Here is a 22958-nt window from a genome sequence, read left to right as displayed (position 1 = left end):
TAAACTTGAATGTTTTGTCATTACACACTAAATCCTAAGGTACATCAGAATTAAAGATCTTGAAAATAGCCTGTAGTCTTCATTGCAGTAGTCACCTTCAGCTGAGATCCTGAACTCCTATTTCACTGTTTGGATTCCTTTGGTGCTATGCGATTAATTTCAGTCGACCTTGTCCAGCTGTCCCACAGATTAACTGATACAATGCACTCCTACCCTGTCACTCCAAACTGGGATATTCCTCAGCCTCTCAGAATTGGTCCATCACACTTGTCCTACCACACTTGAACTCTAGAAATCCATTTTGGTAAGAAGTGTAATAAATTTATTCTGTTGCTACACAAAATGAAGCTGATTGATCTGTTCCAGACCATGCAGTTTTCATAATAGAGTGGGAAATGGTGTTGTGATTAAACATATGGCGAAGAACAGTGAGAACCTATAGTTAATGGATGTTGTTCAGCCAGTAAGTTACAGGAACATAAGCTTTAGTCCGCCTTGGCTAAATAACCAATAGCACCAAACAGTTCAATGCCAGCAACAGCTTTCCTTTGTTAATCACCCTGAAGTATTTGAGCCCCACTCCCCCCCCCACCATTTGAAACGCAGAAACTGAAAGCAGTTCAGAGTCGTTACATAATGATTTTAACACTTTTAATAAGTTTAAAAATGTCAAACATACTCTTTGCTTATATGGTGTACAAAAATATTTACAAGTGTTTCTATTAAAGCACAGAAAGTACAGGAACAGTTGTAAGGAAAATCACTGCACATCAGCATACCCACATATATAGAAAACATTGTACCTTAGGAAAGAAAGTGCCTTGTGCATTTAAAAATCCATTTGTGAATTCAAAATTAGTAATTTTAAGTGATTATAATAGTTACGAAAGCACAATGAAAATTCTTGAAGTGGAATGCAGGATTCTATGAAAAACGTGTAAGAGATTAACACAATGCCACAAAAAAATCCAAACCTATGCATCTTGCTTTGCTACCTGCTGTAAACACAGAGGGTTCATCATATGAGTTGCATCTCACCATCCCCTTTCCTGGAATCAAACAGCAGCATTTAATAAGAATGTAACTCTTTGAAGGCCCTGAAGTTTTGATACACACTTGAGCCTAAAGGTAATGTTTTATAAAAGTTGTGGTTGATTTCTGCATAAAGTGTTTCCCTGCATGTAACAGCAACTTGAGCCTCTTTGGTATATGAAAGCGCTCAGTAGTTCTGGGTTTGGGTGTCTTTTTAAAGAAGGAAAGCAGTCTTTATAGTAGATCTAATTTGGAGGGGTTAGTTCTTTTCACAATAAACACCTACATGACACAGCCTGAACTGCTCAGTGCACCTTTCAGATGACAGGTAACAGCCAGTAACCAGTACAAGTAGTTCTTCCCAACAAAAGAGGCATGGAAAGGTTCGCTGCAAGATCAGCAGATGGGCATAAACTTGTTTGAACTTTATTCATATGTAAATTGCAAGTAGGAATATCTTGAAGAATCGCTTATGCTGAAAATCATCATGATACATTGAAAGAAAAACTTTCTTCAAGCTATGCAAAACTGCCAACTGTAGCAACCACACTTGCAAATGAAGCTGGATTATCCCAGCAGATTACACAGACATCTAAGGATTTAGAACACACAAAAGCTCCAAAATCAGAAGCAGATTTTGCACTGTAGTAGGTATTTTGCTGACCTGAAAGCCTGCAAAGATGTCTTTTGACACTTCCAATTAATTAGAAGCTTTAAGCTTTTACACTCAAATCGTATACATTCCTGAAAGCAGGAAAAGCCCAGCTCCTTGGTACTGCCTATCTCTAAGAAAAATAATTTTTCTTTTCAGAAATTTTTTTCCTTTCCTTACATAAATACAGAAGAAAAAAACCTGTTCTTTGCCTCTTATAAAAAAAAAAACTGCATGAGTCTCAAAAGCATCAAGTTGTGTTACAGATCTTCTCATTCAAGAACACTGAAAACAGTTGACAGTATTCCACCATGTTTGGTTCAGTCTAGAAAATAGTGCACATCATCCACTGAATCACACAAGCCATGGTTACAGGAGCCAGTTTGCCTTGAAATCACTTACAGGTTCTTCTCACTCAACAGTCTTGCAGTGACCTCTTCCTTTGGCCAGCAGTTCAGGCAATAAAGAGCAAATACACAAGACAACTTGGACATTGCTCTGAAGTCAGACAGTACATTAACAGAATTCAGTATGCAGCTCAGCATGTCAGGCATCCAATTTCTTCAGCTGTTCATATGTCAGAAAGAACTGGGACAGCTGATTAAGGAAAACTGTTTCCTGTTCATGCAGTACAAAATGGTCACTTTATTAAAGGATAGCTGTATCTGTGTGAAACTGTGTTCCACGCTTTTTTCCCTCCTATGCCATGCTGCAGGTTTGCCACTTTTTTTACCCAATACTAGGCAGAACAATGAAACTTGCTTTTAAGGCTGGTGATGCCAATTATTTTCCTATCTCTATTCCACAGGACTGAAGGATGCAGGAGAATACTGCAAAAGCCCCTAGAGGGGCTTTTGTGAGTCTTTCCTATCTTAGCTTTGAGGGGCTATGGGAGGTTCGTTCATGGCAAAGTAACATTACTACCAACCCACTTCCCAGGGCTCTGATCACCTGGCTCTTGAAATAAAACCAAAATTGTGCGAGACTAAGATTTAAAAAAAAAAAGACTGCATCAGTAATTGCCAACAGTTTCCCCAGTTCTGGAAATAGTCCCCATTCCTAACTCATCTGGTCAATTTTATTTAAAATGAGGCTCCAAACTAAGGACAGAGTTGACATTGGAATAACAGAGAATTATTTTGCAAGACTACGTTTTAATATTCATTCTGTGTGAAACTGACCAGCAGCAGTTGACTAAAAAAACCTGTCAACTACACAACTTCCTATTCATAAAAAGGGAATGTCTGTGCTGACAGGACACTTTTCACACTGAGTATTCTGTGAAAAACAATACTTGTTGTTGTATGGCTAACTTCATAGTCTGGCACACCTTTCAAAAGGATACAATGATATTCCAAGGACCAAGTCTTAACCAGTTTGGCCAAAACCCTTTGTATAGAGCAAAAAAGCCTTCATTCTTCCATGTCTAGGGAAAAAAAAACAAACAAACAACCATAACAACAGAATAAGAACATACTTACGTAATTCTTTATTAGTGAGAAATCTAGACAGCATCTCAGCTAACAGGGCTATACCAGAAAAGAGAAGGGCTTAGTCCTGTAACCTTCATTTAAGCATACTGTATGATGGAACAAAGAAAAATTTCACTACATAAAACCAAGATTAGTAATGCCTACAGCATTACCTGGTAGGTAAAGTTGCAGTCTGTGTAATTCAGTACCCAACACAAATTAATCCAAATTGCGCTCCTGGACTTCCACCCAAAAAAGAAAAAGCCTTGCAGAGTTCTGCATGTAAGCCTGTAGCTCACATTAGGCATTCCCTTGAAATTTTTCAGTTTGCTTTATGGACTTCAAAAAATTTCGCTGGACAGTGAGACTTGGACTGTTCAGTCAACAGCCTGACACCAATATCTTACTATCCATTCTTCTCCACGTAAAAGACTGCCATGCTCCCACCTCATACCAAATTTAGAGATTTAAGAAACCATATCAAAGTAATCAAGATCAGAGACTGACCTTGCCTCTGGCTTAACTAGGCTTTCCATTATGCAGTACGCAACAGAGTTGTTCTTGTTCTTCAAGAACTGAAAATTATCATTTCCTATCAGCCTGGCACAGTACAAAGTTTAGTAAGACAGAGTGCTGCTGAAAGCCTTAGTCTCCTCATCCAAGCACCAAAAGGAAGTAAGGGTTGTAGCAGACACTAACTTTCTTCCTTTCTGTCAACAGTAGATACTTTCCACACCAAGTGCATTACTGCCAGTATATTCCCTTCGAGAATTATGGCAAAAAGCACACCTAAGTTACGAGGATTAATTTCTAGAGAATTGGAAAAATTGAGCTCTACTCCAAAATCATTGATTAATGGCAGCAGTATTTATGTTGACAATGAATTACTTACTTGTAACAAGCAATCCAAAGTGCCCTTGTAGCTTGAGTGTCCCCCATGTTGGCTTCTCTGATTCATCATGCGTGTTCTTACAACATCAACTGGGTTGGATGCAAGGGCTCCAGCTAATCCACAAGCAAAACTTGAGCTAATAAAAGAAAGGTTTAATGACATTTGATCTACCACATTTAAAGATGCACAAGAATTCCCCTTCCTCGGGAAACAGGCAGTAGTAATAGCTGTTTAATCCTTTCAGTTAAAAGTTACATCAGCTAATGGGTATGAAAAATTACTTTTCATTGACTATAAAAAGTGTTTTTTTGAAGACCTGCTATGCAGCACTTATACAGTATGCTTGAACAGATGTTGTGCCCCTGTGAATAATATCTAACTGGAACTTTGAATAAATTTCCATATTTCGAAAGAAAGTTAAATCCAAGTCCTAAATAAAATTAGCTTCCATGCTACATGCTGCCCTTTGAGATGTTATTATATTAAAAGTTATACACATCAGAAGGGTATTTACATCTATACTGATGACAGATAAATCAAAATACTCATCCCCATAACAAGAATTAACCAATGATGAACTACACAAACAGTTACACAAACTTACAGGAAGTGAGTATATACTGTGTCTCCCATAAATCCAGACATAATTATGTGCTTCTTGATAAGGTCATACACAGGCAGTTCCACTCCAACAACAATAGCAGCTCTCTGTGCTGTCAGTGATACTCCCTGGCAAAAGAAAGGATATAGTTGAAGTTTGAAGTCAACCTTTGTGCATTATCAGAAAAGCTGAGCTCTTATAATACAAAACACCACCACAAATGTGTTAAGGACATTATCATTCAAATAAGGTTAATTAATACAAATCTTAGATGTGTGTGCTCCAAGCCCACAAATCTGAAATAACAGATAAATCACATTCCTTCACACAAGGAATGGTGATTTCATTTTCTTTATGCTATTTTCTATCTCTGCTTAATATCTCAGTTCCCGCATCCACAGTCAGCTAAAACACCAAAAACTGTGTTCCTTTGCTGCTAACTGAAAAACTGACGAAGTAAGGAAGATGAACAGAAAATGGGAGATCATGAAACTTTGCAGAGAAAAACACACTTCAGAAAAAACATTTCTATTTCCAGCTGTTTCAGAACAATTGTCTATTTTGTGTCTTCAGTTGTTATATAGTCATTTACTGTAATTGGCACAAGAGCAATCTATGACTGAATATGAGAATCCTGAGATAGAGGGGATGTTCATTAGTACCTCTGCTTCCAGTGTTCTTCAGTATATGTTTTAAAACAGACAGAACATATAGGTGTCATGCAAAAAGTTGTTGAACTAGTCCTAGAGCCAGTCACTCTAATTGAAGCCTACAATTGTTTTCCCTTTTCTAAGTGGCAGCTAATCCTTGAACACAAGACCGGCAGTAACCCTTCATCTAAAAGCACTGGGACACCAGCAGTGAAGCAGTCATGACAAATGACATACATATTAGCTCCTCCATAATTTAGCTGAGAACGCTGTAGAAATACACAAAATTCAACTGAGCAAGAAAGTGTACTTAAAGTGTAAGATAAAGTTAAAAAAAACAAAAAAAAACAAAAAAACTTGCCTTCCATAATCCTTTAGTGCCTTCCTTTTGGTAGATCTGTATGAAGTTGCCCATCATTCCTCCTTGAATCCCACTACCTTGGGCTTGCATTCTGATCTGAGATTCATTTGAAGACAAAATTAAAAGGTAAACATTTTTCAAACATACAACCAAGAAAATAGCTTAATACAGTTTTGTTATTAAGTCACAATTTTAAGTAATAAAGTCAATTTCTTTTGAATATAAATCAAGAGCTGTCATCATCATAACCATAACATAATCTTTTGCTTTAACTACCCAAATGCAGCTGCTAATTTTGAACAAGTATGTGGTAGAATTCTTAGCTGCATGAAGTCACTTCTATTTCTGTATGGGTACACTTCATTTAGATCATTTAGACTGACAGACGGGTTTTGCAGGATGCCCTTTACAGTGTTCTCACAGGAACACGTTGAAATGAAAGGTTAAAATATTAATGTTTCAGCCAGTGAGAACCATGGTCTTTGACCCTATAAATTTCTAAGAAAGCCCTTAGAAACCTGCCACGGTAACTTCCAAGTACAAGTTGGCAACAAGCAACTTGGTAAGTGGACATAATTTTGGGATATAACTAATTGAAGCCATACTTGAAATACAAGCTTATATTTGAAATGCCACTACATAACCACAATAGCACTATGAAGGGTTAAAATTTTTAGTAGTTTCAGGAGAACAAAGTTTTCTTGACTTTTTTTTTTTAAGCAGCTATTTAAGTCACAAGCCCCAGTTTTGTAAGATAAATACAATCAACTGTTTCAAGTAACTGACTGGCATTACTTCACAGATTATTCTGAGTTGGAAGGGACCCACAAGGATCATCGAGTCCAACTGTTAAGTGAATGGCCCATGCAGGGATCAGACCCACACCCTTGGTGTTATCATCAAAATGCTCTGACCAACTGAGCTAAACTGACAGATTTTTAAAGACATGGTCATTTCACCAATTCACTTTAAATGACTGATGCTGGAACACTACTTCCATGGAATATAGGATTGCAAAGCCTCTCTACAGAGTTAAAGAATCATACAGTCCAAGTAGCACGCACTGGAACTCTTCCCTCTAAATTGATCTTCAACTATTTTGAGCTTTAGAAACATCCTAGTGTAAAACAGTGTTACCAAGAAGTACCGATGAAATAAGTAGTGTGGCTTCCACACAAACACTACAGCATAAAAGTCAAAAAGAATTATTGTGTATTATTCTCTCACAAAAAGTTATGGGTATCCAACTACCTCCCCAGCTTTCAGTTTCCTCGTGCATAATTCCGAATAATTAGTATGGACTAGAAGGAGGTTCCAAGAATTCAGGATGTTACTGATTTTTTAAAAGTTAAAAGATGAGAATAAATAGGGCTACAAAACAAATCCTATATTCATCAGGAGATTCTGCATTTCCTCAAGGAGAGAACAAAAACTAAGGACAAACTGTATATAATTACCTTTAAGACATCTGTAGGGTTGGCAATAGATGATGAGATTACTCCAGAAAGAACACCACACAGAACATTTATCATCAGGGTTTCATCTATTTTGCAAACAAAGAAAAAGAGTTTAGCTGCAGATTTACAAATCTTACGATGCATCAGGGCAGGATGATGCCTCCCCTCCTGTAACCAGAGAGTGCCGGTTACAGAAGCCTTAAAAACTGCTCTGACAAGTTATCCTTGCCGACTCATTTTGTTGTAACTAGTACAAGGAATGTCTTCTCAGTAGACTTGTTCAAACTGCTACAGTAAGATACCAAATGGAAACAACCAACTTCAAGCAAGTCAGTCCTCAATGAAATGGAAAATAACAACTCACCTTCTGGACGTTCAACAAACATTCTTTTTAAGCTCTGATAAGTCCCTATTTTTATAGTTCCATATGAAGCTTGCCGTAGCATTGCAGGTGCAATCCTGTAAAAACAAATAGTGATAATGTTTATGCTCAAGATGGAAAAAACTGATCAGCAGACACTTTCTAGAGCAGGAGAGAGCTGAACACAAGATACCTACCAGAGAAAGGCTGGTTCATTTAAATAGACAATTTAAACTCACTATAGACAAAACAATCTTTGGAGCTTTTTTGTTTGTTTGTTTTAAATAAAGCCTGCAAGAACAGTAATGAACTGTGTACGGATTACTATTAGACCATATGCCTCAACTTGTGATCTATAAAATAGCTGGCAGGCATGTCTGAAATGTAATTCCCCCACCATCCTACGTGTTTTAAAGAAAAGTATGCTCATCTATATACAAAGTTTAATTCAATTTTTCTTCTGCAAGATGGACCAACCATAGCAGCACTGTAGAGAACAACTGTATGCTTAGCTATTTTTTCCAAGTAGGTTTTGTTGTTTGTTTGACGAGTTTTTTAAAATACAAAATTCTATTGCAGAGTGCAAACACTGATGTGATCTTAGCTTGGTCTTTCAACTTCCGGATTAAGGCTAACCAAATACCTTCTAATTCTAAAACCCAAAAATTCACACACTATGGGCTTATACTTATCAACAGACTGTTCATAAGCCATTGCTGCAAGTCAGTTAATTTTACCCAGAGTATAAGGCTTTCAATCCTTCTTCTCTGCATATTCTGACTAGTGCATGCACCATTCCACGGTAGCGGATCTCTTTATATTTGGCATCATTAACCTGACCTTGAACCTGGAGACGTGTTTTGGTCAGATCGATGGGGAAAGTACCTTGAAGGAAAATCAGAGAGAAAATTAATTAAGTACTTACCTAACAAGAGACAACAAAGAACATCATTTATGAAACAGCAACCTTTCTTATATACCAAAATATATAAAAATACTCCCATGGGAAAGAAGTCTCTTAACAAGACTTTCTTTTAAACAAGTGGTTCATGCTGTATCACCTTGTTTCTTCTAAAAGTTTGTCAGAGGCCTTACCTACTCCCTGTGTTTACATTCTCCGTTCACTTTACTTTCAGGCAACATGGTATTGCCCGGTTGTAAACAGCTACACTGAATAGGACACTACAATCACAATCAAGTACAGAGTTTGCTTGTGCATTCTACCAACACCTTTGAAAAGCACATCATTGAAGGTAAATAAATTCCACAGGACACTCTATACAGATTCTAAAAAAAAAAAAAAAAAAAAAAAAAAGCAAGAGCAGCAGTACTTAAGTACTTATTTCTGTTATTGCTTTCCTACAGCTACATTCAGTTCACACTCTTCATGCTTCCTTTATGAAAGGGTTCAGAAAGCATATCCTTCCAGAGCTCATCTTTAGGAAAAGGACCACCTCAACATTCAATACTGACCTAAGCAATAACAGGAATCAGTATTAACTACATCTGTTCTAACGAGGTTTACCAGACACACAAAGCTTTTGTGAATTGTTTGTCTTCCTTACAAAGCTTTTAGTATTATCGGCCATGTTCAGTCAAGTCAAATAAGAGAAGTTTCAAACTCAAGGTTGCACAAGTTTCCTAAGAGAAAGTAGAAATCCTTCCCTTCCCTGGAAACATTCAAAGTCAGACTGGACAAGACTCTGAGCAATCTGATATAGTTAAAGATATCTCTGCTCAGCGCAGGGAGGCTGGACTAGAGGACCTTCCAACCCAAACTATTCTATGATTCTATGAAAACAAAATAGTAGTTTTATGTGTAATTTTATATTGCATCTACTTTACTTGACAGACTTCCCATGAAAGTCAACCACATGCCCAACTGTATTCTGCTAATATGAAAATCCACGTTTCCTTCATTTTCATGTACATGTATTTCAGATATGACTTTATAAGGATGTAGATATTTTAGGTCAGTCTTTAGAGCAGGCCTAAAACATCAGACGCACTGTCTCACTACAGCAATTATTCTATGTTGCTCACAAACTGAATTTAATTGTTGAAATCTAATCAAATCTAGCTTGTCTACTGTAGCAAAGCAAAAGCTGTATTTACTCATGACCACTAAGAACAGATCAAACAAACACCAAATAATAAAATGTAAAGGCGAAAACTGTATAAAAACAAGACTCACAAGGGATGAGGGTTTACAGACACAAGTATTCTCACATGGTAACACAGATCACAGCAAATCTTCAGTCAGCATTACACAAAAAAACTCCTGTGCTGTAGACCACTATATACTACTGTCACTGATAGTCTCTATTTAAAACAAGCTTGGTTCTATGCTATCTGAATAAAGAAAGTAATGCGAACAGGTAAAGGAAATGCTTACCACATTCTGCAGTGACTGATGCTAAGCCTCCATAGATAAAGGGCTTCCAGTTTAGTGCTGGCATTATAGGTTCCTCTTTCTGTGAAATAAGACGATTTTATGCTTCTGTAAGTACATCTTATACATGTTAACACTTAATAAAATTTTGTGCCTGCTCCGTTTAAAATGGGCCTTTCAAACCTACTAAGGGTGAAAAATATGTAATACGATTGACAATCAGAAGAAAGTCAGGAATACTGTACAAAGGCATCTGGGTTCAAATCAATGTCTACTACGTACTTAGGCCACCACTCTCCTTACCATGAAAGGTTAAAGCAGTTTGTCTCCTAAGGCATGATGTTAAGGAGCACTGCAGTGAATAGCCTCCAAGGGTTTTTACCAAGCTGAACTAGTTTGGCTACATCCTGCACTCGAATGGAACTTTTAAGACAGTCATGACAAAACTTCCTTTTTTTCAGTTATCAGCACTAACATAAGCTGAGCTGGTACACTGGGACAGAAAATAAGGGTGCACATGCCATTTTGCTTCCATTAAGACCTATTTCTGCTACTGGTGTTGACAATATTTGTTCTTGTGAACATTACATGAAAATACTGTAATCAGGTATATAAGGCATTGTACATAAAAAAAGGCTGCTCTAACTTAGAGGTCAGTTAAGTAAATTTGACAATGTGACTACAAATCATAATTAACTATGGCATGTGCTCTGCAAGATGTTAAATTATCTTAGAAAAAACAGAAGAACTAGTCCAGCCAATACAAGACTGCCCTTCCCAAAACCAAGCAGGTCTGTCCACAGCTTATTTTTCCCCTTCCTCATAATATAAATACTTTCCCATTTTCTACAATATCCTCCTAAACATTGGATTCTACAGTTATCTTTTACCAATTAATTTTATGGGAAAATTGTAATTGAAAGTACTTCCCTTGGCACTTACATTCCCTGTTATTTTGTTTATTCACCTGTACAGCCCAGCTGGAAAATATCACAAATACACCAGTTACTTTTTGTTAGCTTTTTGTACAGCTGAATCTTCTTTAGTCACTTCCTCTAGAAGTGCCAATAACTCAGCATGTAAATGAAGTTTCAGAAGTTGCAGACACTCAGCATGCCTGAGCAGTTTCTGCAGCCCTGGTTTTCCTTTTATCATTCTTTACTTCATGAAGAGTTGCCTGGGTCTTCTGACACACAGTACGATGAAACTCCAAAGCACACAATTTCAAATACTCAACACCTACGTGCACAGAAACCCATCTTACTCTTTAGACCACTGCAAAGAACACTGCTGATGTAAAAAACAGATAAACAAGGAAAAGGCAACTAAGGACACCCTTCCATACTGCCAAAAAAGTGCAGTACAGAGGTCAGGACCACAGGCACAGACTATGCCAGCTTTTCCATACAAATGGAGCAGAGCCACATGGGGATGGCACTGTACAGAGGGGAGCCAGTTCTAGCTCCAAGATCATCTTATTCCTGTTCTGCCATGATTAATGACAGATCATTTAATTAACAGAGACAAAGCCAAACTTGGTTTTCCCACTATCAGCCACACACTGACCTTTGCTTCTGAGAAACTTGTCAAAACTGGCAGTTAACTCCCTCCGCCCCAATATACTAAAACAAAGTTTCATCTATCACAAATACCACAACACTGATAAAAGTAAAATATATCCTTTTTGTTTGTTTTGTATTTCACTTTGTCTACGCAGTGAAGGCTACTCACTTTTTCTCTGTAATGCTGTGCACTGCCAAATAAAGTTTTCAATTTGTACATATATTTACTAATATTAGTTGAAGCTTCAATATCCACGTAGGATACCCTAATGCAGAAATTTCACAGGGCACTCTTATTTGACATATCCCAAGGTGAAGGTCAAGGTCTGTACCTCTGAAAGGCTACTAGTCTACTCCCCTGCCAGTATGGAAAACAAACTATATGAGTCTTTCCACTTCTATCCTACATCCTTCCTTCTAGCTTTCCTTAGTTTAGAAAGAAGTAGGAAGAAGGAGAAACTAAAGCAAAGAGGCAGAGCTGATCACAGAGGAAAAAAAAACCAAAAACCAAAAAAACACACCAGCCAGTAATTTCGTCCCATGACCTCAGCTGTTTCATTTTCCGTTCATTTTCCGAATTCTTGGTTTGCTTCTTCCTTGGAATTTCTTCCCTATACCAATAAAAACAATAAGTATCTCCTTAGAAGAATTCCATATCAGGTGAGTGAGTGGCAAACTAGTTAAAAAGGGAAACCAGCCATCTTTACAGAAAAAAATAAAGTCTTCAGTTTTATAAAAAGATAGTGTCCTTATCAAACATATATTGTTGTTCCCTGAACTTGAGTGATGACAGAGGGATACTTGCTGGGTTGAATTAATACAGAGATTCATCCACGTGCTTTCTGCAAAAGTCATAAGCAAGTCTGCTTGCTTTTAACCACAGCGTGACCGGAATAAAACCAAAACCCCGGGTTCCATAAACGAATGCATTGCTTAAATAGCTCGAGATTCCCCTGTTGGGGAACAAGCTTGAAAAGTCACGTATCGAATTATACATTGGTTAAAACATCGTCACCGTAAAGCGCACGGTGTACTTCAGCTTACAGTAGTTTTAGCTACTTAAAATGGATTCGGCTCTAGAGAGGCAACAAGGACTGTAGAAATAACTTCACACAAAAGATGGTCTCCCACCCCACCACGACCTGAGGGGCAGCAGCTGCCGCCTCCCCACTCACCACCGAAGTCTCCTCCACCCCCCCGTCCTGCCGTGCCGATCCCTGCAGCTCCCAAATCCTGATCCAAATCCCGATCCCGCTCCCTGCTTCCGAGGCGGCTTTTGGGGAACGCGGAGCTCCGCCCCGGGGCGGGCTCGCCCGAGAAGCCGAGCCGGCCGGGAGGGGGGAAGGAAGGGTTGGGTGTAAAGGCGTAGTCGGCTAGAGGGGGACGCTGAGCCCGCCTGTAAACAAACTTGGGAAAAGATTAACCACCCTGACCTTGCAGTCAGACGTCTCCCCTAGCCGCTGGCTTTGGGAGGCTGCTGGGCTGGCGGGACAGGGTAGCGTTTTCCACTAGCGTTCCTGCCCTGGAGCCTGGAGCAGCTGTGTCAGGTATTTCAGCGCTCCCGATTAACGAGCAGGTCACTCGCCCCTTAGGGTTTCTCCTCAGTATTAACTACAAGGGCACTGATTTTGCCCCTCGGTTTACGGTCGTATGGGCGCCCGTGCTGCCAGCGACCCCGCAGCTTCCCTGAGTCGGCAAAGGAACCTTTAGCTACCTGCTGTGTGGAGGAACAGAAAGGAACAAGGTGGGCTTAAAGAGCTACTTTGCTCTCTAAAATACCCTGCTGAATGTTTTTGACAAAGCAGTTAGACAGGTGATATTATTTCTATTATTTTATTATTTTTTAGTTTTGTTCAATTCTAACCATATTTCTTTTTATTACCAATACTGAAATTATGCATTCAGTACATAAGCTTTACATTGCTTTGTAAATACAAATCCAGTGCCTGTCCAGAAGGAACACAGAGGCTGTCCAGAAGAAACACAGAGGCTGTCCAAAAGGGTGAGTCTCAGCTGCTGTGTAGGTGGCAGTGACTGGTCGATGAAGACTGGACGAGAACCAGAACTAGTCTGGTTCTGAGCCCAGGACTTCCTAGAAACAGTTGGAATCAGCTCTTTTGCTGCCTCCAAAGGCAGAGTGCTCTGGCCACTCGGTGCTTTCTATTTCTGACTGAAGAGCTGCCAGGAATATTTGTAGGACCTACCCCCACGGTGCAGCCCTGCTGCTGCTGTCACTCTGCTGCCTTGCAAGTAGATGGCATGCCTACCCCCTGAAAGGTCAAAACATCCTGTAGTACTGCTCCCTGAGGGGAGCAGTAATAAGGCAACTAATCTCAGGGCAAGACTGGCAGCTGAGAAACTTTATTTAAGCTTACTGGCTGGTGGAGAAAGGTGATAATACCCATTCAGCTCTCACTAAGAAGCTGAATGTGGCCTCATGTGCAACCCTCAATAAAACATAAAGAATCCAAAATTTGTGTTCCAGTATGCTGTAAGTGCTTCATACAGTGAAAATAGTTCTCTATAACCATTCAAGTCTATTACAGACCTCCCAATTGTTAAGGCAGCCCACAGAGCTCATGTTCCAATCACAGTGTTGCAAAAGATAGGCCTCAGAAAGTAGCTACAAGGTTCTCACCTCAGAACTGGTATCCCCGTTCAGACCCCCTCCCGAAACTCCTAGTAACTATCAAGTACTTTCCGGGTTTTATATGTACAGGAGGTAGGATCTTACTTGAGGTAAAATTTAAACAGCTCCTTTCTTTCTTTTTGCACATCATTTGGACCGATTCTAACACTGAGTGATTTTGTGGTTTTGTGCAGTCACTTCAGTTTTCTGACTTCTCAAATTTCTGTCTCCTTTTAAGAAAGGCTTTAATTCCAGTTTGACCTTAAATTGTTCCTGGAGTTTGGCCAGCTCCTTCCACAGGTGGCTGGGTTTTATTATTTCTGATGCAAACCAGTTCCTGCTCACACATTACAGCTTGCACCCTATCACATTTCCTAAGTACCTGCTAGTTCTCAACAGTGCACTTCTGAATAAAGAGAAATTCAGGTTAACTTTTGTTACTGCTACTGACTTTTGCGTGGGTCCTCTCAGTAACGTCTTTTCTTGTATTCTCAACCCAGTTCATACTATGAGATACGTAATGCTTTTATCAACAGCCAGTAGACTATTTTTTTGGCAAGCTGCCCTAAGCCTGATACCTGCGTCATATCAGTAGTTGACTTTGGTGCTCAGCATCTTTTCACATATCTCTGAACTCTTACAACAGTTTTGTCCAAAAGCCAGTTCTTTCCCAATGGGCTGTGTAGAGCTAGGATTTAATTAAATAATTCCCAGACCCCTAACCTTATTGCTCCTGAATTTCCTTACACATTTTTTATGTTTCTTTTTTAAGCAAAAGAGGGCCACCCTCAAACAATTCTACCAGAGAGTTCTGCTTTTTGTGTCTGATTCCTGTTTCACTGTTTACATTGCTACTTACAATTGAAAATCATTTCTCTTCTGGTCTCTGCAGTGATGAAGACAGTTTTGCCTGGTGTCCTCCTGGTTAGTGAAGTGGCAGAAGGTTATGGGCATTGTTCAGACTGCCTTGTCATTTTGTCACTAGTTGTAACCACTGCAGAGTTTCCTTTGTCTCTTGGAAACTTTCACAGTTATTAGTTACATAATCCACTTGTTTTTTTGTGTCCCACTGGCTGTGTGTTGAAAGCAAGTCTAGGATATGGGAATCAACAGCTCTTTGCCCTGGCACAGCCTTTTCATCTTCAGTGTTTGCACTTTCTGAGAAAGAGTTCATCATACTCTCAGTCATACAGCAGATGACTTTGCTGGAAAAATAAACACTCAATGTGCTATTGGCATGTGTAAAAATAAAAGACGTTAAATAGTCCTTCCATTGTGTTTGTCGGGGGCAAAGCCTCAGCTGGAGTACCACATCCAGCTGTGTGGTGCATTTTGGGAGGGCTGTAAAGAGGAGGATAAGGGTGGGATACAAAACACAATCTGCAAGGAAAGATTGAAAGAAATAGACTTATTTATTAAAAACAAAAAAAAGGATAACATAAACTTCAAGACTGAAAGTTATCCATAAAGAGGAAATTAATTATCTGTTCTCCACCACTTATATTAGACATTAGAACAGACTTTCTAGTGGTATGGACAGTGCTAGATGAGACTGCCTGTGGAGCTTGCAGTGCCTTCATAATCACAGGCTTTTAAAAATTGTTAAGCAGCTGTTTTTCAGATGTAGTTTCAGTCTGGGTGATGCAATCCAAGCATTGGGATGGACTCCCAAGGATCTTTCCAGGCCATTTTTCTGTAATTATTCAATGACATTTCCTCCTCCTGCTACTAACATATGTCATATAGGCATATGATGACAACACAACTTAAGTTTCTAACTTCAACTCTGCTGTGCAGAATTCAAGGAGAAAGGAAAGTGAAAGCAGGAGTAGTGGTAAATGTTATTTTGTAGCCTTTTAAATTTTTTTTCTTTTTTTTAATAATCTGATTTGGGCTCTGCCATTAGCAAGAGCCAAAGGTCTTTATGGTATCGTTGTTTTGTGGGTATATCATGTTATTTGTTTTTAATGGGTAAAGGGTAAAGGAGCAGAGGGCAGTTCCAGCCTTTGAGGGTAAAGAAACTGAGGATAGTTCTGGGCTTTAGGTGGACAAGAGAGTCATACAGCATAAGGCAGTTCTAGTAAATGTGAATCTGCAAACCATACAAAATTTTCTGAAAGTGTTGCAATCTTTCAGTAGGTCCTGGGACATTGATTTCTCCTGTTTTCTGAGACTCCCTACAGATATAATAATTTCTGTGTATGTCACAGTGTTAGATTTGATGTTATTTGAATGAGGCAAATGAAAGATGTTAAAGTTTCTCAGATAGGAAGGCACTATAGAAGGCTTTTCACTACTATAAAATACTTTCCAACCTTAACAGGTCATCTGTTATCCTCTGGATCCTTGCTAAATAAAGATCAGTCACAGTTGCTTCACAGAGGTTTTTGTCCAACATGGCACTGCAGCTGAACAAGTAGTAACTAGAAGAAACAATGCCAATTTGAATGCTGGTGGATGCCACACAAAAAAAAGCAAACATTTTTCTATGTCCTACTAAAAACCAGGCAGAACATGGTGTAAGATACAGCCTAACCTTTTCCATGAGAGAGATGATTCAATGTTGAATGAAGGACAGAGGGGTTGATGTGACACCAAACAACATTTTACGTATGGTGCGTTTTCTGCCACTTTAGGTACATACCTTACTTGGCTGTACTCAATATCCAGGGGTAGTAGGAAGCATCTGCTGGGGAAACACGTATTTGTCGAAGTATCTGCTGGAGGAAATATATATTTGCACTTAACTATCCTGTGGAAGAGGAGTTGCAACTGAAGTAGTTCTACAGTAACAGAAATGTGACTTATACAGTACAATGGACAATGAAATGTGGTGGCAGGTGACCCCAAGACATGTCCTTCACAGTGCAGGATTTAGGTTGGTCAGAACCCATAACTGCCCATGTAGGAAAATTTCAAACTTGTAGTGCTGTTACTTTTTAAAGGAGCCTCACTATTCTCTTTCCTGATTCCCAAGTTTTGATAATTTTCCCATAGCATCTGCAGAATACTTTGCATTAAATCATTACCCAAATAATCCAGCTTTTCTTCTGTTTACCACAGTCTGCCTTTGGGTAACACAGCTTTTGCTATCAGAATTTGAATACCATTTCCTTCTTTTTAAATTTAAAAATGTAGTTTACAAATTTTTGTTAAATGATACATTTAAGCAACATCACAATTTTTTTGAAATTAAAAGTTCTGAAAATGCAGGATGCTTTCTGAAGAAGTACTTTCTTGCTTTGCAGGCCTGCTAATCGAAAGCATGACAACACCAGAACTAACACTGTGTTTGGCCAAGATGATTGCTGTTAACCTTGAGCAACAGGGGTTATTCTGCACAGCAGGGGAAAACAGCTGTAGGATTTTGTCCTTAAGGTAGTCATCTGTCATGAAAAATACATCTTGAACAAGTCACTCAGGATCTTTAGTTTGCAGTGGGATTCCTTGCTGATGCTGCAAAGCAGCAGTCACAGGTAGGAACTCACATCTCCACTGACTCCTAGTAACAAAGCCTGGCAGAGTGGGAAACTGCCTTTGACACCATCTCCCACAGCATACTCCTGAAAAAGCTGGCAGCCCACGGCTTGGACAGGGGCACTCTGTGCTGTGTTAGGAACTGGCTGGAGGGCCGGGCCCAGAGAGTGGTGGTGAACGGGGCTGCATCCAGTTGGCAGCCGGTCACTAGTGGTGTCCCCCAGGGATCGGTGTTGGGCCCAGTTCTGTTTAATATCTTTACTGATGATTCTATGATTCTAACTATTGTCTTTCAGGGGCTGAAGAGGTGTAGACTGCAGTGGTAGAGAACCTGGCCTTCTGGGAAACATGGCAGCTGACATGTTCAAACACCTCCCTCCATTTTACAGCCATCCTTCCCTACAGAGGATTCAGTGGATGCCAGCTTCTGGAGTCACTCATGCCTTGGATGGCAGCACCAGCAAGCACAGCAATGTGGCCTCATAGCAGTAACAAGGGAATTCTGCAAAATGGTAGCACTGATGTAGCAGCTCCCTAGGCTGCTCCCTCCCCTATCCACGTTTCCCTCTCATTCCCAGACACAGTTTTGGCTCTTTGCTCAGGCCTGTGATGACTCTTATCTGAATCATGAAATCACTGAGTTTACAGAATGCACCCATCAAAACACAAGCTTCTGCCAGCTCGTGGAGCTGAATTGGCCTCACACTGACCCCAGCACCAATGTAACAGAAGCAGCAGGAGTGCATGACTTGCAGTGTGTTCAGCCTGTTCGGAAGCATCAAAATATTAGGATGTCTCAACATCTCAGAGGACTTAGCCACAAGTACCAGGCGCAGCAAAAATGTTTGAGGGGTTGCGATATTCGTCCTGCCTTTAACACCCCATCCTAATACCGCTAGCCTTCTGTGTGGTTTGCAGTGAGAGCAAGAGGTGGCATTAATCCCCGGACTTCACTAACAAGTTTTTCTAACCTTCTTCAAGGTCAGAGAACCGAGACAAGGGCCTGGCTGCCAGCTGGACCATGTGTAAAACCTCATCCAAGGACTTTGGATGGACTCCTACAGTACAGCTAAAAATGCAGTCTAATTCATGCCAGAGGTGGGTTGGCCTTGTTTCAGATCTAAGGCCATGGGGAATCCAGTCCTGTTGAATCAAAGAACCAGCCTACAAATTTCCTTACTTTTCATTTCAAATGCAAAGCCAGGAAGAAGACAGGGAGAAGAGAGACAAAAAAGTACTTAAGAGTAACAGAGATGAACAAGAGGAGATAGTGGAAATGAAGACTGAGACAAGAGACATGAGGAGAACAGGCATATATAAATTGTGCAAAAGCTTTTACTGGTGCTAGACTGTCTGAAATGATGAGAGGTTTTTTTGTAAGTGAAAAGAATAAATGATCTTTTGAAAACAGATGGTCTGCCAGTTCTGTAATAGTTGCCATGAGGATTAAGACATTTAGGTAGCTTGTTCCAAAGGAAAGCACTACTGGTAAAAGCTACTTCTGACACTTTCGGCAGTCTGAGAGCCTAAACATTCCAAGGAAAGTGACTGGAGACTGAGTCGAATTTCCTGGAAGAGGTCTTGAGGGATCTTGGACGGTCACCGCACTGTGCAGTCACATCCCAGGAGACGCAGCATGGCCATCCTTCCAGGCTGCTTAGAAAGCAGGACTTAGGAGTAGATTATGTACTTCCCCTGGATGGAATTAAACTTTGTGCGTTTGTAATATCTGTAAATTTTATAGGAAACTAGGCCAGCTTTTGTAGTTCTGAGACATCCTGGATTTTATGTGATTCCAAAAGACATACATCGATTGTTTTTATTATTTTTAAAAATAATTTTAAAAATAATTATATTTTTATACAGTCCCTACCTGAAAGGCTTCTATAATGGAGGTAATTGTATGTGTATGAAAATGAGGCAACTATAGAAGCTCCACAACTTTTTTCTAAATGTATCTCAGTAATATGCAAATGACAGCACTTTTTTCTGATGTTGATTGTCACTGCAGACTCCATTGTAACATTGAATTTTGGAGATTACAAGCAGGGTGCTCTGTACTTCTAAAACCTTGGAGTACAGAAGCAGTTCCAGAAGTAGGGGAACCCCAGAAGATGGCTTTTGATCAGTAAGTGTACAGCATCTGAAAGGAATGGAAGAGGTGAAAGAGTGAGCAATGAAGTGTGCAATATAGATGATCTTACTCACTCCATACTATCCAGGACATCATAGAGTCATTTAAATGGTGTAGTTAAAGACTAGGTGGGAAAAATCACAGTGGTGTGCAGACTCCTGCAGCTCCACCTGGTTTATCTGACCAGAGCTCATTCAATTAGCTCAGCAAGTCTCTAATCAGCAAAAAAGATCTTAGTTTAACCACTGCCTGCGTCACCAGTGCAGAAGGAATTAGCTCCCAAACCGAGCTCATCCGACCATGTTAGCACATCAGAATATGTCAGTCTTTTCAATCTAAATGTTAACACGCCTAACTTCAAGGGTTTCAAGTATCACATTAGAGGGCTGAAAAGCCCTCTAAACTTCGCCAGACACTGGCTCCTGGATACCCGCCCAGAAATGGTTCTAAGAATTTACTTGAGCTCTACACTGTGCTGTGATCCCCTACCAACTGTGATAGGAGACAGAGCTGCAGAAGCACTGACACCTTCAAAACTTCCTTTACATGTTGCAGGGGGACAGCATTAAGAATGGAATACTTGGCATGCTGTCACAAGTGCCACACTTATAGCAGGAGATCAGAATCAGGATTCTTACAATGAAAGCTGTTCTGACTGTGCCAGAGATTTTTTTTGTTTTGCATTAGAAACAATGAGCAACATTTTTGCATTTTCATAAATGGCATTCTTGGTCAAAATCGGTTTACCCGGAAAGCTCAGCTTTTTATTTTTGTCTTATTAATTCTTCTAAATCCACCGCAAAATACATCAGTTCTCTGAAAAACAATTGTTCAGACAGGTCACAACAGTTTTCCTCCCGAACAGTGGTCTCTCTCTCAACAATTTCAGCAACCCTAGAGTGCATTTGCCAGGTTTGGAGATATTTGCCATCTGCTGACAAGTGGTAATGGCATCAGGCTCTAGAGCTTTTCACTGACATTCAGTTCTTTCTCCTTCATTTTCACTGTTTTGTTTACTTCAAATGCACTGAAAGAACTGGCCATGTAAATGTTAATGAATTACAGGCTCATTAAATGGACCTAGGTTTGCCTCCAAGTTTTAGCTGATCGCTTTTAGCCTTGTGAGCAATGTACTATGAAAATTCTTGGAAAGCCAGAAGTTTGATTCTAGAGAGTGGTGGTGGGAGGCTGATTATTATTTTGTAATGTTCTCAGGCCATAACTTTTGGTAGCAAAACAGAGAAAAAAGTCTTGAATGAAATCAAGAGCAAAATATTCTTTCCGGGAGACCAGTGACTGCTCATGACTAAACCAAGGATCTGGCCTTCAAACATTAGGTTAGACACAGTAATGTGCACTAGCACTTAGGGTGCTGCTGCAAAAGGTGCAGCTGAATGTATAAAGTACATGACCTTTTTAGGGTACACCTAAAGACATGCCATGACACTGACATTAGGTATTGCACTGTAAATACAGAGGTGTGTGTTCCAACATTGCTCTGAGCTCATAGAGGCTTTGCTCTGCTGATTCTAGTTGACTGTGGCTGTTGCAATGAGGAGTCAGTGGTGGTAAGGCACAATAGCAGTCACTCTGAATTTTTCATGACTCAGATTGGCTGGTTTTATTTGTACTAATGCACTGGTCCACCTTGGCTCCAGTATGTGTCAATTTTAAAATCTTCTGAAGTGTAGACTGAAATGTTTTCCATCATGGAAAGCCACATACACAGATATAGATACTCTCCACCCCACTTGTAAACATGAACTTTAAAAAGTACAGCCAAAAGGGCACTCAGGAGCTCTGTGGGACAGGTAAAAAATTGCAATAAATCTCCTCTGTCACAATTGCATCTTAGTTCTTGCTGCCTCTATTTTGAGCCCAGATTTGAATGTCTGAACTTTTCCCCAAGTGGCATAGAGCAAGTTCGTGCCAGGTTCCAAAACCAGCTCCAAGAGACTTCTCCTGACCATAGAGAAGAACCAGTGTAGGCAGTGTGACCTTACTGTGGGGTGAGTCTGCACCCACATATTAAAAAATAAGTCTTTTGCTTTCTGCCATGTGCTTCTGTAATTGCATTAATGGATTCATGTCTAAGTTCCTGCAAGCAATATGAAGAGAAAAAATACAGCACTTGTAAAATAAATGTGTGATCACAAGAATACTAGGAAAAGTAGTGCAAACTAAAGCTGTTTATGTATTTGTACAGAATGCATAAGGTCCTGTAGCAAATTTCTCATCACTTTCAGTAATATAGTACTGTATTTTATATCTACTGTAAATTAATCACAAAATTTGTTAACATAAATCTTGTCTACAGAATACAAACTTACTTACAGAATACAAAATTACATGCCTTAATACATTCAAGACATTCAACATGTTAATTAATAACAACAGTGGTAATAATGATGATGCATCAACTAAAATATTATGCCAACTCTGTTCATACACAGACTGTTCTTTTTCTTAGTTTAAAAATGCTCAAATCCACTTCCTTGCAGAACAAGCACTGAAGAATAAACTGAAAATCATAAAAGAATTTTCCTAAAATTTTGCAAATCTTCATTGTTTGGTTTCATTTCCTCTTACTATACAGTATTAACATAATGTATAGTAAGACAAAGGCAAGAATTTGTGTTTGAACTAAGTAAAAATAAAGTCATAGTGTCACTTGCCAGAGCATGAAAAATAAAACATTGAGTTGAAATCACAGCTCTTGTCTTGCAAACTATGTGATTAAAAAAAAACAACGACTACAGTCATCTTAATATTACTCCTGTATCACACACCAGACAAAACCTAAACACATGTATTCAACAGTCTTTAGCTCTCAGATGTCTACTGGACATTTGCATTAAAAGGCTAAAGTGCTTTCTCCGTGACTTAAATATGCAAGTCCAGGTGTGCAGTATACACAGTCTGTAGCTTTCATATTTTTCATATAAAAATTATTTATTATATTAGCTAACAGTAGTTAACATTGCATGCATATTTATATAATTTTTATTCTTGGAGATAGATATAAGAATGATTACATATTGTTGAAATATTGTGGGGATAACAAAAGTCTGTCTTTCTCCTCTTTGTGCCTTCCAGTAAATTCACAGCTATTTCTAGTTACAGTTTTTAAGCTAGTAAGTCTTTCATATTTATGATATAAAAGGGCAAATAAAGTACTTCAAAATTCTGAATACAACTGAAATTGCACTGATAGTGAAAAAAGGATGTAACAGTGCCTGCTGCTGTTCACATCTCTGCAGCTGGGCTTGAGCAGCAGGGTGCAATG

The 22958-nt window shown here is 39.3% G+C and overlaps 1 protein-coding gene across 3 annotated transcripts; it reads right to left on the bottom strand.

Annotated features, from left to right (window-relative positions):
* Window positions 1-634: 634 nt before the first annotated feature.
* Window positions 635-12734, bottom strand: SLC25A30 (solute carrier family 25 member 30). Of its 3 annotated transcripts, XM_064645696.1 has the most exons (11): window positions 12608-12734; window positions 11954-12043; window positions 9874-9952; window positions 8216-8363; window positions 7482-7576; window positions 7118-7203; window positions 5657-5756; window positions 4653-4773; window positions 4049-4184; window positions 3030-3110; window positions 635-2272 (listed from the first exon to the last, which is right to left on the bottom strand). In XM_064645696.1, exons 2-11 carry the CDS (start codon window positions 11972-11974, stop codon window positions 2231-2233), a joined length of 909 nt encoding a protein of 302 aa, XP_064501766.1. In that variant the 5' UTR covers window positions 11975-12043; window positions 12608-12734; the 3' UTR covers window positions 635-2230. The 3 variants fall into 3 exon arrangements, with proteins under 3 accessions (XP_064501766.1, XP_064501767.1, XP_064501768.1); XM_064645697.1 differs by lacking the exon at window positions 11954-12043 and having other exon boundaries at window positions 12608-12707; XM_064645698.1 differs by lacking the exons at window positions 9874-9952; window positions 12608-12734 and having other exon boundaries at window positions 11954-12044.
* Between the last annotated feature and the right edge of the window lie 10224 nt (window positions 12735-22958).

The sequence above is a fragment of the Pseudopipra pipra genome, chromosome 2 (assembly GCF_036250125.1).
Source record: "Pseudopipra pipra isolate bDixPip1 chromosome 2, bDixPip1.hap1, whole genome shotgun sequence".
In the NCBI taxonomy this organism is placed as follows: Eukaryota; Metazoa; Chordata; class Aves; order Passeriformes; family Pipridae; genus Pseudopipra; species Pseudopipra pipra.
This window is presented reverse-complemented; position numbering and strand designations above follow the sequence as displayed.

What these genes read in the sequence shown, in the direction of transcription:
- SLC25A30 (XM_064645696.1), bottom strand. Translation starts at nt 11,974, where the DNA reads ATGGGACGAAATTACTGGCTG. An exon ending in TTGAAAGCCTTATACTCTGG is followed by an intron (nt 7,577 to 8,215) that starts GTAAAATTAACT and finishes TTGTTTTTACAG; the next exon opens with GATTGCACCTGCAATGCTAC. An exon ending in ACAGTATATACTCACTTCCT is followed by an intron (nt 4,185 to 4,652) that starts GTAAGTTTGTGT and finishes TTCTTTTATTAG; the next exon opens with CTCAAGTTTTGCTTGTGGAT.